Below are 13,100 nucleotides of genomic sequence, written 5' to 3' on the forward strand. Positions count from 1 at the left end.
TCACCAAGAGAACCCCTCCCCTCCCCCCGCCCCCAGCTGCTTGTTCAGTCATGGGAGATATTTCTAGCAAGTCATAAAGAATGCAACACTGCTCAAAGCAGTTCATCGGAGGGAAGAAGGAAGGGAATTTCGTCTCTGTCTCAGGATCGAAGTCCACCTCCCAGAGTGTTAATTCCAGACTTCATGCAGGGCAGGCCGAGCCAGCCACCAGTGCTAGGGGATGGATAAGGCAAAGACCAAGGCTGACGTAGCATCCAGGGCCTCCGTGAACAAGGAGCCAAGGGGCCAGCAGAGAGGTGAGGCCGAGCGGATCCAAGGAGGCACGTGACCGGGTCTGAGCCGCTGCGAACGTAGATCGTTGAGGAACACTGCAGAGTCTGTCCCATTTTTTCGACGTTCAGAGCACAGCAGCAAGGTAAGGGCTCTGAGCAGTCCTGCCATAACCTTAGACAATGATTGGTCCATCTAGTTCATGGTGTTTGAAATACTGCCTCTTGATATTTTTTGGTGGATTGAGTATTTAACCCAGCATTTCCCAGCTTATTCATTCGTGTGACATCGTCCAGAACTAGTGTCCTGTGGAGCTCACTTTATGATAGTGCTTTCGACCCATCACACCTCTGCCCATTTTCACTTCTGGGAGTTTTTCCAAGGCTCACTCAGTCCCTAACTTTGAATTTTCAAAATTTTCTCTCATTTCTAGTCCTTTGTCAAGTTATTATTATTATTATATTATTATTATTATTATTATTTACCAATTGTGGTGTCTAAATGGGGTGTCTTTCTTGAGAAATGAGGGCCCCCAAATGCGGGGTGTCTGATTGGGTGGAAGTCAGTAGTGAGGGCGGTGACAAGAATTCACCTGAGGCGGGACGCCTGGCTGGCTCAGTTGATAGGGCATGTGACTCTTTTTTTTTTTTTTTCTACTTAAAAAAAAAAAAAATTCACCTGAGGCGGAACAAAGGAGATAGAAGTTTACTGAATACGCCTGGAAGGGAGCAGAGGGCAGAAGGCAGAGGAGAGGCTGTCTGCACGGAGGCAGGGGGTGGCAGCTGTTTCTAAAGGGGGGACACGAGGAGGCGTGCTGATGTATGGAATCTTCCCCTTTTCTGGTAGCTGTGCCTCGTTGTAAGTAGCCCATTGGCTGGTTCGGGCCTATGGATATTTTGATGGGCCCGTCTGTATTCAGCCAGGTGGTTGCTGGGAGCCCTTCCTACATTCTATTGTTTAAGCCTATTTGCCTAAAAGCAGCCTCTACCTTCCCCCCCTGACAGATGGACAATGACAAATCTTTGGCATTTGGGCCGAGGTCTTGTCTTCAGTAGCTTCTTCCTGCTGAATGAGGGACACAGAGACGTCCCTACCTAAACTTGTCAGTCCGTCAGGGGTTCTGTCAGTTATAGACCGGAGCATGGTATTAGATTAACGTGCTGATAGGCGATTTGAGTGAAATTCCTTGGTGGCCAGGTCCATGGGATTTGGGGGAGGGGACCCTCCCGTGGTATGGGCTGGAATTCCTGTTGAGCCATCATTCAGATATGGAATTGTTGGATTCTAGAAGTGACAAATTTAATAAAGAGATTAAAAAGAGGGGGACCAGTAATTAGGAGCAGGAGTATTGAGGCCAGGGGTCCTAAGGAGGGAAGGCGTTAGGATAGCCACAAACAGGTTTCTTTCCAGGAAAACCATCCTTGCATTGCGTGGTCCCAGAAGGAGGAAACCAAAAGAAGGTTACTATGAGGAAGACAAAGCTTAGCCCAGAAAGGGGTGAGGATTGTATTGTGGGGGGTGGGGGGGAAGCTCCAGGTAAGTTATGATTTCTGACCAAGTAAATTTGGAGAGGTCACCCTGAAGGGAAAGGTCAAGAATGAAGTCTTGGGGGGCACCTGGGTGGCTCAGTTGGTAGGCATCTGCCTTTGGCCCAGGTTTTGATTCCGGAGTCCTGGGATCGAGTCCCATATTGGGCTCCCTGCTCAGAGGGGAGTTTGCTTCTCCCTCTGACCCTCTCCCCTCTCCTGCTCTCTTTCACCCTCCCTCTCTCTCTCTCAAATAAATAAATAAAATCTTAAAAAAAAAAAGAATGAAGTCTTGGAATTGGGAAGGAGAAATGGTGAGAGTTTCAGGAGGAAAGTATTTAGGGAGTTTTCTAAGACCATATCATAGAATGATTGAAGGGAAGAGAGTAGGGATTAGCAATGGGTCGGACTCCTGGGTCTCTAGGCCTCTAGGTGTGTATCGCTGGTCTTGTGTGAGTAACAGGTGTAGATCGCCAACAGCTGTACTTAGAGGAGGGCTCCACATCTAGGGCTGGGGCAGTCTTGATTCTGGAAAGGTGGATCCATGGTGAGAAGCCGTGAAGTTTTTCTGCTGTTGGAGTGGTCAAGGAATTCGACGGGGCCAGGTCCAGACAGGTTCAAGTGGCTTTTTGTCCTGCAGAGGCTTAAGGTATACTCAATCCCTGGAAGTAAGTTTTGGACGTATGTTACCTGAGAAAGAGGGGTCAGGATTTGGACCCTACTGGTTTTGATCGTCATTAGTGGCGGAGACCGTTTACCCTAGGGATAAAACAGACTGTGTAATTAGAATAACAAAAAGAAAAAGAAGCCCAACTAAGAGTCCTTTGATAGTTGACAAAAGTCTCCAGTCCAGTTTAACCAATCATTACAGGAGAGAGAGAGATCTTTTAAAGCACCAGTTTGAGTATTTATGTCAGTTAGTAACCCTGTCACATTTCGTCGTTTGGAGTATATACATAACACTCTGTTTTAGTAAAGTATAGGTTCCTGCTTGAGTGCAGTCAGGATAACAAGGGCCATTCAGTTTTGGAGGGCTACCTTTTGAATTTGTGGGTGACTACAAGTTGGGTTTGGTTAAAGACGGCTGTTGCGTGCTTAGTTAAAGCCTCTATTTGCAATTTTATATCATTAGAGGTAGTTCTTGGGACAAATGTGGCGAAGGGATAAAACCATCAGGAAGCCCTCTTTGTCTGAGGTCCGGCCTTAACAATATCCTAATTATGAGGAATCACTGGCAAGCGGGAGAAGACTTGTCTGGGAATATGGGTATCTGGAAGTGTATCATCCAGTCCAATCATAAGGAAAGTGGCCGCATCCGTTATCTCCACAAGTCCACAGTTAACCACATGGAGTGGGGTACACTCCGGCTTTTAAGGAGCCATTTTGTCATCCCAGCCACACAGAATTGGTCAAGGTGCTGGTTGAGTTATATAATTGTTGGGGAATCCATTCCATTTTCCAGTTGTTCAAATAATCATAGGTCCATGGGGTCCTGTTATTATCTCCACAGGATAACAAGCACAAAGATTGTCTATACCTGAGCAATTGTGGCAATTTCTCTGAAGTTTACCTCCAGTTGTCTAGCTCAGGCCAACAACAAGCATTCAAAGACAAGCAGAACTAGAATTTAACATCCACAAAGGTGTGTTATTAAATCATAATTTTTCTCTCTGAAATCACCCTTTTAAAAAAAAAAAGATTTTATTTATTTATTTGACACAAGGGGGGGAAGCACAAGTAGGGGGAGCGGCAGGCAGAGGAAGAAGCAGGCTCCCCACTGAGCAAGGAGCCCGATGTGGGGCCGGAGCCCGATGTGGGGCTTGATCCCAGGACTCTGGGATCAGGACCCGAGCCAAAGGCAGCGGCTTAACCAACTGAGCCACCCAGGCACCCCTCTTTGAAATCACCCTTATTTCCAGAGATAAGCAAATCAAGAATAACTCGTTTGGAAAACAAGTCCAATTTTAACAAACCTGACCTAATCATTTGCAGAGGGTCAGCAAGAATAGTGATTGATCATAATAGATCTTTTAAATTTTGCTTTGCTGGAATTCTTTATAAGGAATCTCAATTGAACTTTTAGTAGCCTCTCTAGGCCAGAAGCCAAGACCAAATACTTGCCATCAGTCATGCCTTCAATACCTGTGGATTTGGGCAAATTCCTCTTCTCGGGGTCCCCAAAATGTCCTGAGGCTCCTGCACCTGCAGGAAGTGACATTCTTTACTCACCTGGTGAGGCTGCTGGGAACCGTGTAAGCAAGGTATCAGGTCAACATTTTCAAGGGGTTTTATTGGCTTCATGGTTCATAAAGTCAGTCTCAGCTCCTTCAGGCTGTCTGGTGATATCTGAGTCTGTGCAGGTCTCTCTCAAAAGTGACACCAGTCAATGCCTTTGTAAAATAACCAGGGTTCCCAATGGTGTCCAGTTACAAGGAGAACAGATTTTTATTGAACTTATGAAAATAACCATGATTGCCATGAATGAAAGAATACTCACTGAGACTTTTTGAATTTCAGAAGGTTCAGATAGAGAAAAGTTCAATGCTTCGGGGTACCTGGGTGGCTCAGACGGTTGAGTTTCTGACTCTTGATTTTAGCTCAGTTCATGATCTTGGGGACGTGAGATCCAGCCCTGCATTGGATCAGGCCTGCTTAAGGTTCTTTCCCCCTCTCTGCTCCCCCCGCCCCCCCTCCCCCCCTTGTGTGTGTGTGTGCAAAAAGTAAAAATATCTTAGGAGAAAATTTCCTTAATCTGGAAGAGCAAACATTAGAGAACCAGCATTTTTTTCCCCCAAGATTTTATTTACTTATTTGAGAGAGAGAGAGAGAGCATGAGCAGGGGTAACGGCAGAGGGAGAAGGAGAAGCAGACTCCTTGATGAGCAGGAAGCCTGACCAGGGCTTGATCCCAGAACTCCAGGATCCCAGGACCCTGGGATCATGACCTAAGCCGAAGGCAGATGCTTAACCAACTGAGACACCCAGGTGGCCCAAGAGAGCCAGCAATTTTTTTTTAAAGATTTTATTCATTCATTTGAGAGAGAGAGAGAAAGAGAGAGAGCCAGCGAGAGAGGGAACACAAGCAGGGGGAGTGGGAGAGGAAGAAGCAGGCTCCCAGTGGAAGAGCCTGATGCGGGGCTCGATCCCAGAACGCCGGGATCACGCCCTGAGCCGAAGGCAGACGCTTAACGACTGAGCCACCCAGGCGCCCCGAGCGTCAGCAATTTTTAAACAGGAGTCACAAAAACTATAATCATTTTCCTCAGTTCATTTAGTTCCATGTTACTAAGTTTTGTTCGATTTGAATGCAGCTTTTCGTTAGCTCTGGAAATTCTTACTCATTTCAGTTTTATGATCTTAAAGATATCAAATACCTGTATTTGTCAAAAGCCCTTTTTATGAACCTCCTTGAAGATGAAACACATTTCACAAGAGCATCAGAACAATAACTATAAATGACGAAGAACTCCGACACGGACGTTGTGATGATCTGACGTGAGAGTTCATCATGATGCAATTGACAAGGAAATTCAGTTATTTCTGGGACACGTCAAATCTCAGGGAAGTTTGTTAAAAACTTTAGAAAGTTTCAAAGCACATGCCTAGATAGGATTTCAGATCATCAAAGACCTGTGAAAGACAAAACATAGAAACTGGTTTTTCTGGGCAGACCAAGAAAAGAAAAAACAACTTTGTTTACATTTTCTTATCAAGAGCGGACCAACAATCCAAGAAAACTTAGTCTTTTTAACAAAGAGAAAGCAGAATTTCAATCTTATACCAGCATACTTTTAAAATTCATTCATTTCAATCTTAGTTTGTCCTGATAACACATAAAATTCCTTTCCAAAGATTCCCCTTCATACACCTTCCACAACTTTCTTTTGCGTTCAGATTTTGTCCCAAGCCATTTCTCTCCAAATAACCAGTTTCATTTTAGGACAAAATTCCGTTTTTCCTTCAACAAAAATGTGTTTCTGTTCCTTACATCTTTCTTTTTTTTTTTTTCTTACATCTTTCTTACACATCTCTTACTTTCCTGCTTACAGAGTTGCTTCCCTTATTTCCATCATTCTTAAATACATTTAGCAGAATTTTGAACTCTTAGGATCCTTAGTCTCCAGTACAAGCTAGGTAGTGGCCAATTTTGAATTGCTACACCACAGCTCTTTAGATGGCAAATTTATGAATCAATTAAGCACAAAGCATATTCTTCAACGCTCAAATATCCTTAGTTCCTCAGCAATAAGAAGTCAAAACCACACACCTATGTTCAGTGATCAATGCTTTCGCCCTCCATTCTATTTGGAAAAGACCTAGATGTCCATGAATTCAATCCAATTTATCATCCAAGCAAAACTGTAAAGTTTCAGGTTCCCAAAGACTATCTGAACAACTACCCATGAACACTTTGAGACAGAAAAATTAACCGTCATTTGAAGTCGTCGTTTTGCCGACAAATTGCAACAGAGTACACGAGCTTATTTGACCTTCAGCAAACCTTGGCAGAATGAAAGTTTCAATTACTTTAAATACCGACTTATGTTCCACTTGGGTTCACTTAAAAGTCAATCAATTTGTTCCCCATTGTTGGTTTTTCACTGGGGCACTGGTGGGGAAATCTGAAGTGGGCAGTGTAAGTCCAAGGGGCTGCTCTTCACTCCCTGACGGCAAGGGTAGAAGAGGAGCCAATGGCCCAGAAGGCACCATGGACGGTACAGGAACCTGTTAACCTAGGCGGCACCCAAGGTGGGGCCGGAACAGGAGGAGGAGAGGGAGGCAGAAGAGATGAAGCATCCGGTATGTCAGCAGGTAGCAGTCAGACACATTCTGTAAGACGCTCTTAGGTCGAGGTCCTGATTTAGGGCCATGAAACCGAGCAAGATACGTACGGGACTTCCCACCATTTGGAGTTCAGCAAAGGAGGTCAAGCGGGAAAATAGTATTATAAGAAAGAGGTCCTTGGGAGGGCCATATCTCTTGATCTGGGAGTTTATCAAATCTGTTCCAGCTTCTAAGAACACAGCCCAAAGGAGTAGAGGGGGTCCCATTGTGCGAAAGACTGGCTGCCGATTCCCAAGGGGGTGCCCTCGCCAAAGAGAATGGAGATCCTACTTGAGGTCGCCATTTCAGTCTGCAGCTCTGCTGAGCTGAGAAAAGACTGGACCTACATGAGGCAACTGACCCTTCGGGTGGTGTCCCACCACAGAAAGGGGTAGCAGCAAATGGCATGGCACTTCCTGTGGTCTCAGCTAGAGCCGGATGCTGTTTGGCCAGACCGGGTGGGAAAAAGGAGGGGGAGGACTGACCACTCAGGTGCGTGGGAACAGGTTTGCCCGCAGATCAAGATGGCAGCTGGGCCCCGAGCTAACAGAGGTAAAGGGGCAGAGGCTGTAAGAAGGGAGGTAGCTGAGAGCCAGCATCAAGAAAGGGTCCCAACCGAGTCCCTAACATGGGGGATTCTCTGGGGGAGCAGCCAATTGTGCTGGACTTTGGGAGCAGACCTCAGGAGGGAGTGAGACAGCAGAGGAAAGGGCTCCTTCCTCACAGGCCCGACAGTCTGACCTGTTCGCCCTCAGACCTTTAGACCACACCAGGGAGCCGTCCTGGCCACGGGCCCTCAGTTGTCTGGGAGGTACTCGGGTTAGACTGAAGCGGGGCTGAAAGGTCTAAGAGAAGGGTCCCTCCCAAGGGCAGAAGGGGAAATCTCTCACCCTTCAGGGCCAGGGTGGTCCAGCTGGTTCCCCCTCGGGGCTTTGGATCCTCACTGAGCAGGAACCTCGCAAGAAGTTGTCAGGTGCCCAAGGAGTGCTAGAGTTGTCCGCTGAGGGGAAAGTCCTGAGAAATTCCCGGAGAATCCAGGGAAAGTGCCAGACCTGCAAAAGCTCCTTGCGCAGGCTTCCCCTAGATGCGTGTTGGGTGGGGAGGCCACAAAGTCTCCCCATACGGGCCACGAAATGTGGTGTCTACATGGGTGTCTCTCCTGATCAGATGAGGGCCCCTCAAATGTGGGGCTACTGATTGGGTGGAAGCTGATGGCGCAGGCGGTGACAAGACTTCACCTGAGGCAGAACAAAGGAGATAGAAGTTTACTGAATACGCCTGGAAGGGAGCAGAGGGCAGACCGCAGAGGAGAGCCTGCCCGCAGGGAGGCAGGGGGTGGCAGCTGTTTCTAAAGGGGGAAGATGAGGAGGTGTGCTGATGTATGGAATCTTCCCCTTTTCTGGTAGCTGTGCCTCGTTGTAAGTAGCCCATTGGCTGGTTCGGGCCTATGGATATTTTGATGGGCCCGTCTGTATTCAGCCAGGTGGTTGCTGGGAGCCCTTCCTACATTCCATCGCTCAAGCCTGTTTGTCTGAAAGCAGCCTCTACACAAATTGTGTGATATGTTACACACAAGGAAAGAAAACAAGCTGTAGAGTTTAATAAGCTGCCGCATAATGAAATTCTGTGTTGCTACTGTGCGAGTCGAGAAAAAGAACACTGACAGCCCCCGGAAGCTCCCGTGTGGCCCCCTCCTTGGAGGTAGCCATTATCGTGCCTTTTTTTGATAATCACACACTTGCTTTTTTTTATAGGCCTGAAGTACCTTCCTATAGAAGATCGAAGGCATTTGAAGCCAGAAAGAGAGAGGTTTCATCATTTTGAAATCACAAGAATCAGAATTACAACCTGTCCACATTCGGCCTCCAGATTTCTTCTCCAGGTTGCTGATAACGTGAGAAACAGGCGTAGCAGTCCACTATCTTGTCACTTATCAGAGAGAAGAGGGAAGGCAGTCAAAGCTAGTCGTCAACGTTTTAATCCCAGGGAGGTATTTCTAGATTGCAAATGGGAGGGTCTCTACTTTGCCACACAAAGGGCTCGGCTTGTCCTCGCAAACCAGAACACCTACTATGAAGGGTTCTTTTTTTTTTTTTTTTTTAAAGATTTTATTTATTTATTTTGACAGAGAGAGACAGCCAGTCAGAGAGGGAACACGAGCAGGGGGAGTGGGAGAGGAAGAAGCAGGCTCCCAGCGGAGGAGCCCGATGTGGGACTCGATCCCAGAATGCCGGGATCACGCCCTGAGCCGAAGGCAGACGCCTAACGACTGAGCCACCCAGGCGCCCCATACTATGAAGGGTTCTTGATCAAAGACTTCCTTTAAGATCATGCTGTAAGAGGGGAACGCTTCGAAGGGGTTATTCCAATAAATCTTCAATATGGTTCCATAGCCTGCTGCGTTAGAATCACCAGAAAAGGTTTGGTTTTCTCTAAACTTTAATTTGGGAAAATTTCAAACATATGGAAAGGTAGAGCAAATAGTATAAAGTACCCATCAGTCAGTTTCAACAGTTTTTGACACATTTGTTTCTTCTCTACCATTACCCACTTCCCGCACTGGGATTCTTTGGGGGCAAATCCCAGATATCATATCATTTTATCTTTTGATACTTTAAATAAAGGTACTTTTATTTTTTTAAAAAAGATTTATTTATTTGAGAGAGAAGGGGAGCACACACGCTGGAGTGGGGGAGGGGCGGAGGGCAAGGGGGAAGAGAGAATGTCCAGCAGACCGTGCTGACCGTGGAGCCCAACATGGGGCCGATCCCACAACCCTGAGATCAGGACCCCAGCTGAAATCAAGAGTTGGATGCTTAGCAGACTGAGCCACCCAGGCGCCCCTGGACTCTATATTTTTAAAATAAAATTCCTCAGGTTGAGGTCTGAGAACTGCTAGGCCATTCATGTAGGCCTCCTGGCAATCTCTGGAGCCAGATATATAATAATATAAGCGGGCCTAGCACTATATCAAAGTCTTGACTGGTCAAACTCTTGCAAATCAATTAAAGTGCATCTTGGAAAGTATTAATTTAAAGGAAATCTGACATAAAAGTTCTTTATAAAATGAATATATCCATCTGAACTCGATTTGTAAATCTGCGTTTATTGAGAACTTACAATGTGCTCTGCATTGAAAGAAATGAGGGACATAAAAATATACTTTTTAAAGCATAAACATTTTGCCATCAAATAAGTTATAAGATTCTTTTTTAAAAATCTTAATTAATTAATTAATTTGAGAGAGAGAGCACGCAATTGGGGGGAGGAGCAGAGGGAGAGGGACAAACAGACCCCTCGAGGAGCAGGAGCCCAATTCGGGGCTTGATCCCAGGGTCCTGGGAACATGACCCCGAGGGCACACTTAACCGACTTGGCCACCCAGGAGCCCCCAAGTTACAAGATTCTGATTGAGTTGGTTTGATGCAGCATTTTGGGAACCTGCATTTTAACACTTTTCCCAGGTAACGGAATTCTTAGACTATACCCGGAAAACCACAACGCTTAAGGTAAATGTTTTTCACACTCGGAGTCCAGAGGCGGTGGAAAAGCACTCAGTGGGTACCCAATCTTGGTAGGCATGGTGCTGCCACCCTCACTCCTTGCACCTGGTCTGCAAATAAAATGACTCTTGTCAGGGAGAGACTGAAGGAACCCTCTTTAACCCCAGTGGTATGGGCAAGTGGCTTGCACTTTAGACACTTGTCTATGTGAAGGGACATAGCCAAGCCATGGTCCCCTAGACCAAGGGCATGGGGGATGATGGAGTGACTGGGCAGAGAGGTCAGCAGTCCAAAGTTCTTTCTATATAATGGGCCCCTATCAGAGTCCATCCATAAGGCTAGGCCATAAGGTCCTGACCGCCCCCGCCACCCGGCCCCCGAATAGCTGTGAGAAGACGCAGCTTAAAGTGGGTGGGGCACCAAGCCAACACAGACAGGCCAGCTTCTCTCGTGGAACACCACGTACAGCACCTTCGGGGGGCTTCTGTGAGCTGTTGCAGGGCAGGGAAGGGGGGGGTGTCTGTTCTTTGCGGATGGTGACTGCTGCTGAAGGGCCACACTGCTCTACGTAGGGGCGGAGATAAAGCGACTCCAAATAGTAATCGGAGCGCGCGGGAGGGCAGGAACTGGCGCTGCTTGGGTGGCTAGGATGGGACAATCAGTCTCAGCCGGTCCTAAGCAGGGCTCCTGCCCCAGCCCGAGGGCAGGCATATCCCACCCCCAGGGGACCCCCTAGCCTGAGCGGAAGAACGCAGCCAACCTCGGGAGTCTCCAGCCTGAGGGGAAGACACAACCAGCCTCAGGAGCCACATTCCTGCTCTCAGGGGACCCGGAGCAGCTTTCCACAAACCGAGGTCCGAGAACGCCTCGGCGGGATGCGGCCAGGCGCGCGGGGAGAGTGAGCGCAGCCGTCGTCCAGTCCTAAGTCACGCGCGGCCGGCTCCTGGGGCCCCAGGGGCACTAGACACGGGGTGCTCGGGGGCAGCGCCAGGGAATCTTTTGCAGCCGGCCTCCCCTCCCTCTTCCCAGCGGGCTTTTGCACACGACGCGCAGCGATCCGCTTCACACGGGGTGGCAGGGGCCGGATAAAGCGGGAGGGCGCGGGGCGCAGCGGCGGGCACTGACCGGCTGGAGTGGCCGGAGCGGCAGCGGGACTGCCCCAGCGCGGCCCGGGCGGGAGCTGCCCCGCGAAGCAGCGGGCGGACGAGAGGCGCGGGCGCAGGGGTGGCGGGAGCGGCGCGCGGGGCCCTCCGTGCAGGTGGGCGCGCGCTGCGCAGCGTCCCGCGCCCAACTTCCAGGGCGCATTGGGCGCAGCGGCCGCACGCGGCTTCCCGGACCGAGCGCGGGGTGCGCGGGGCCGCATGGAGCCCACCGAGAAGCAGCATCTGGTGGACGCCAGGCCCGGAGTCCGGTAAGGCGAGAGCCTGCGGAGCAGCGGGGATTTGAGCGGCATCGGGCGCACCTCCTGGTTTGCCGTTTACAGTGGACGGTTTTGCCGGCGGCTTGAACTGGGACCGCACAGAGGGAGGCGGGGGGAGGGGAGGGAAAGGGGAAAATCGAGCTTGGGCAGGGGGATCATTCCCCCCCCACCCGCAGCTGAGCACAGATCCGCTAGTGGGCAGTCGCATGCCTGGAGCCCCGCCCGTGGCCCGACACTTTGCCCCCGGGCAGCCCCGCCCTGGGAGGCCCTGTGTCCCCGGGTGCGCAAGAGGGGCGTCTGCCCTTCTCCCTGAGCCTGAGCTCTGTTCCTTCTCCGTGCTTGGCTGCACTGGCCCTGCCCCTTGGCCAGTGCCCAAGGTCTTTGCCTCCTCCGTCTTTGCCCCGGGTGGGGGAGGAGGGAACACCCTGGGCCAAGCCCCCAAGACTCCTGGACTGGTCATTTCCCCAGCACCCCACTCCAAACACGAGTTTCTGGTCACTCTTCAGGGACTGTGAGGCTTGGAGTGCCCTTAGCTATTCTTTGAATTGGAATGGGAACGTTTGCCAAGGCCCCATAGAGAGAGAGGACTGGAGTCAGCCCTCCCTGCCCTCAACTCAGAACTGAGTCCGCCCTCTCCCATCCTCTCTGGCCAGGTCTTACACGGGATCTCTGTGGCAGGAGGGGACTGGCTGGATCCCTCTGCCCCCATCTGGCCTGGACTTGCAGGCCATTGAGCTAGTCACTGAGAGTAATCATTACTGTCATGCCCAGAAGGGTCCTGGCAGTCACTTGGACCCCAAGAAGGAGCGGGCCCGGCGACAGCTTTATGTGGCCTCTGCCATCTGCCTGGTGTTCATGATTGGGGAAGTCGTTGGTAAGAACTTTTGTGCTAATTAAATGAAATTGGGTGCATGCATAGTCTCATGATCCAAAAGGCTTTTCTCCAGGATGTTCCCAGTAATATTAACACTAATAGCCCCGGGGCATCTGCCTCGCCCAGTCAGTAGAGCATGCGCCGCTTGACCTCAGTCAGGGTCCTGAGTTCAAGCCCCACATTGGGTGTGGAGCCGACTTAATTAAAAAGAAACTACTAATAGCCCCATTTATTGAACATTCACTAATGCTGAGACTTTTACAGGTTATCTCATCCAGTCCTCACTACAAGCTTGTACTGTCATGTGGGTGTTGTCATTCTTATTTTACAGATGATGAAACCGAGGCACGTTAGGGTTAAGTAATTTGCCCAAGATCACGCACAACCAGCGTGTTAAGGGACGGCCTGAATACCTAGAAGGAAAGAGCATTTACTGACTGCCTCCTGTGCTTTCCAAGCCCTATTTGAACTTGATTTTCACAATCACCCTCTAAGTAGATCTTGTCAGTCCCATTTCACAGATAAGAGGGTGAGGCTCAGAGAAAGTCACTTGCTCATGGTTACATAGCTAATGGGTGGAGAGGTCCTAAACCCGTGGTCTTTCTCCAGAGCCCCTGGTTTCCCTGCTGCACACGCAGTCTGGGAAGTTGGCTCCACGGGGAGCTGACAAGCCCCTCCATCTCT

General features: G+C 49.4%; 1 protein-coding gene and 1 long non-coding RNA gene across 25 annotated transcripts in view; both read left to right on the plus strand.

The window, feature by feature from the left end:
* Positions 1 to 1,791: 1,791 nt before the first annotated feature.
* Positions 1,792 to 9,011, plus strand: LOC148107220 (uncharacterized). Its single transcript, XR_015722849.1, has 2 exons — positions 1,792 to 8,037; positions 8,374 to 9,011. It is a non-coding gene; the product is annotated as an uncharacterized LOC148107220 (long non-coding RNA).
* A 1,749-nt stretch (positions 9,012 to 10,760) lies between these two features.
* Positions 10,761 to 13,100, plus strand: part of SLC30A2 (solute carrier family 30 member 2) — a 40,595-nt gene continuing 38,255 nt past the window's right edge. For 18 of the 24 annotated variants that reach the window (XR_015722832.1, XR_015722829.1, XR_015722835.1 and 15 more), the window contains exons 1-2: positions 10,761 to 11,533; positions 12,196 to 12,416. Coding sequence is in view for 4 of the 24 variants with exons in the window: in XM_087858702.1 (XP_087714828.1) it covers positions 11,484 to 11,533; positions 12,196 to 12,416 (271 nt within the window). In the remaining 20 variants the exon portion in view is untranslated. The remainder of the gene's footprint in view (positions 11,534 to 12,195; positions 12,417 to 13,100) is intronic. The other 6 variants (XR_015722847.1, XR_015722848.1, XM_087858702.1 and 3 more) reach the window with 2 other exon arrangements.

The sequence above is a fragment of the Ursus americanus genome, chromosome 33 (genome assembly GCF_024610735.1).
Source record: "Ursus americanus isolate L20-20 chromosome 33, mUrsAme1.1.p, whole genome shotgun sequence".
NCBI lineage: Eukaryota > Metazoa > Chordata > Mammalia > Carnivora > Ursidae > Ursus > Ursus americanus.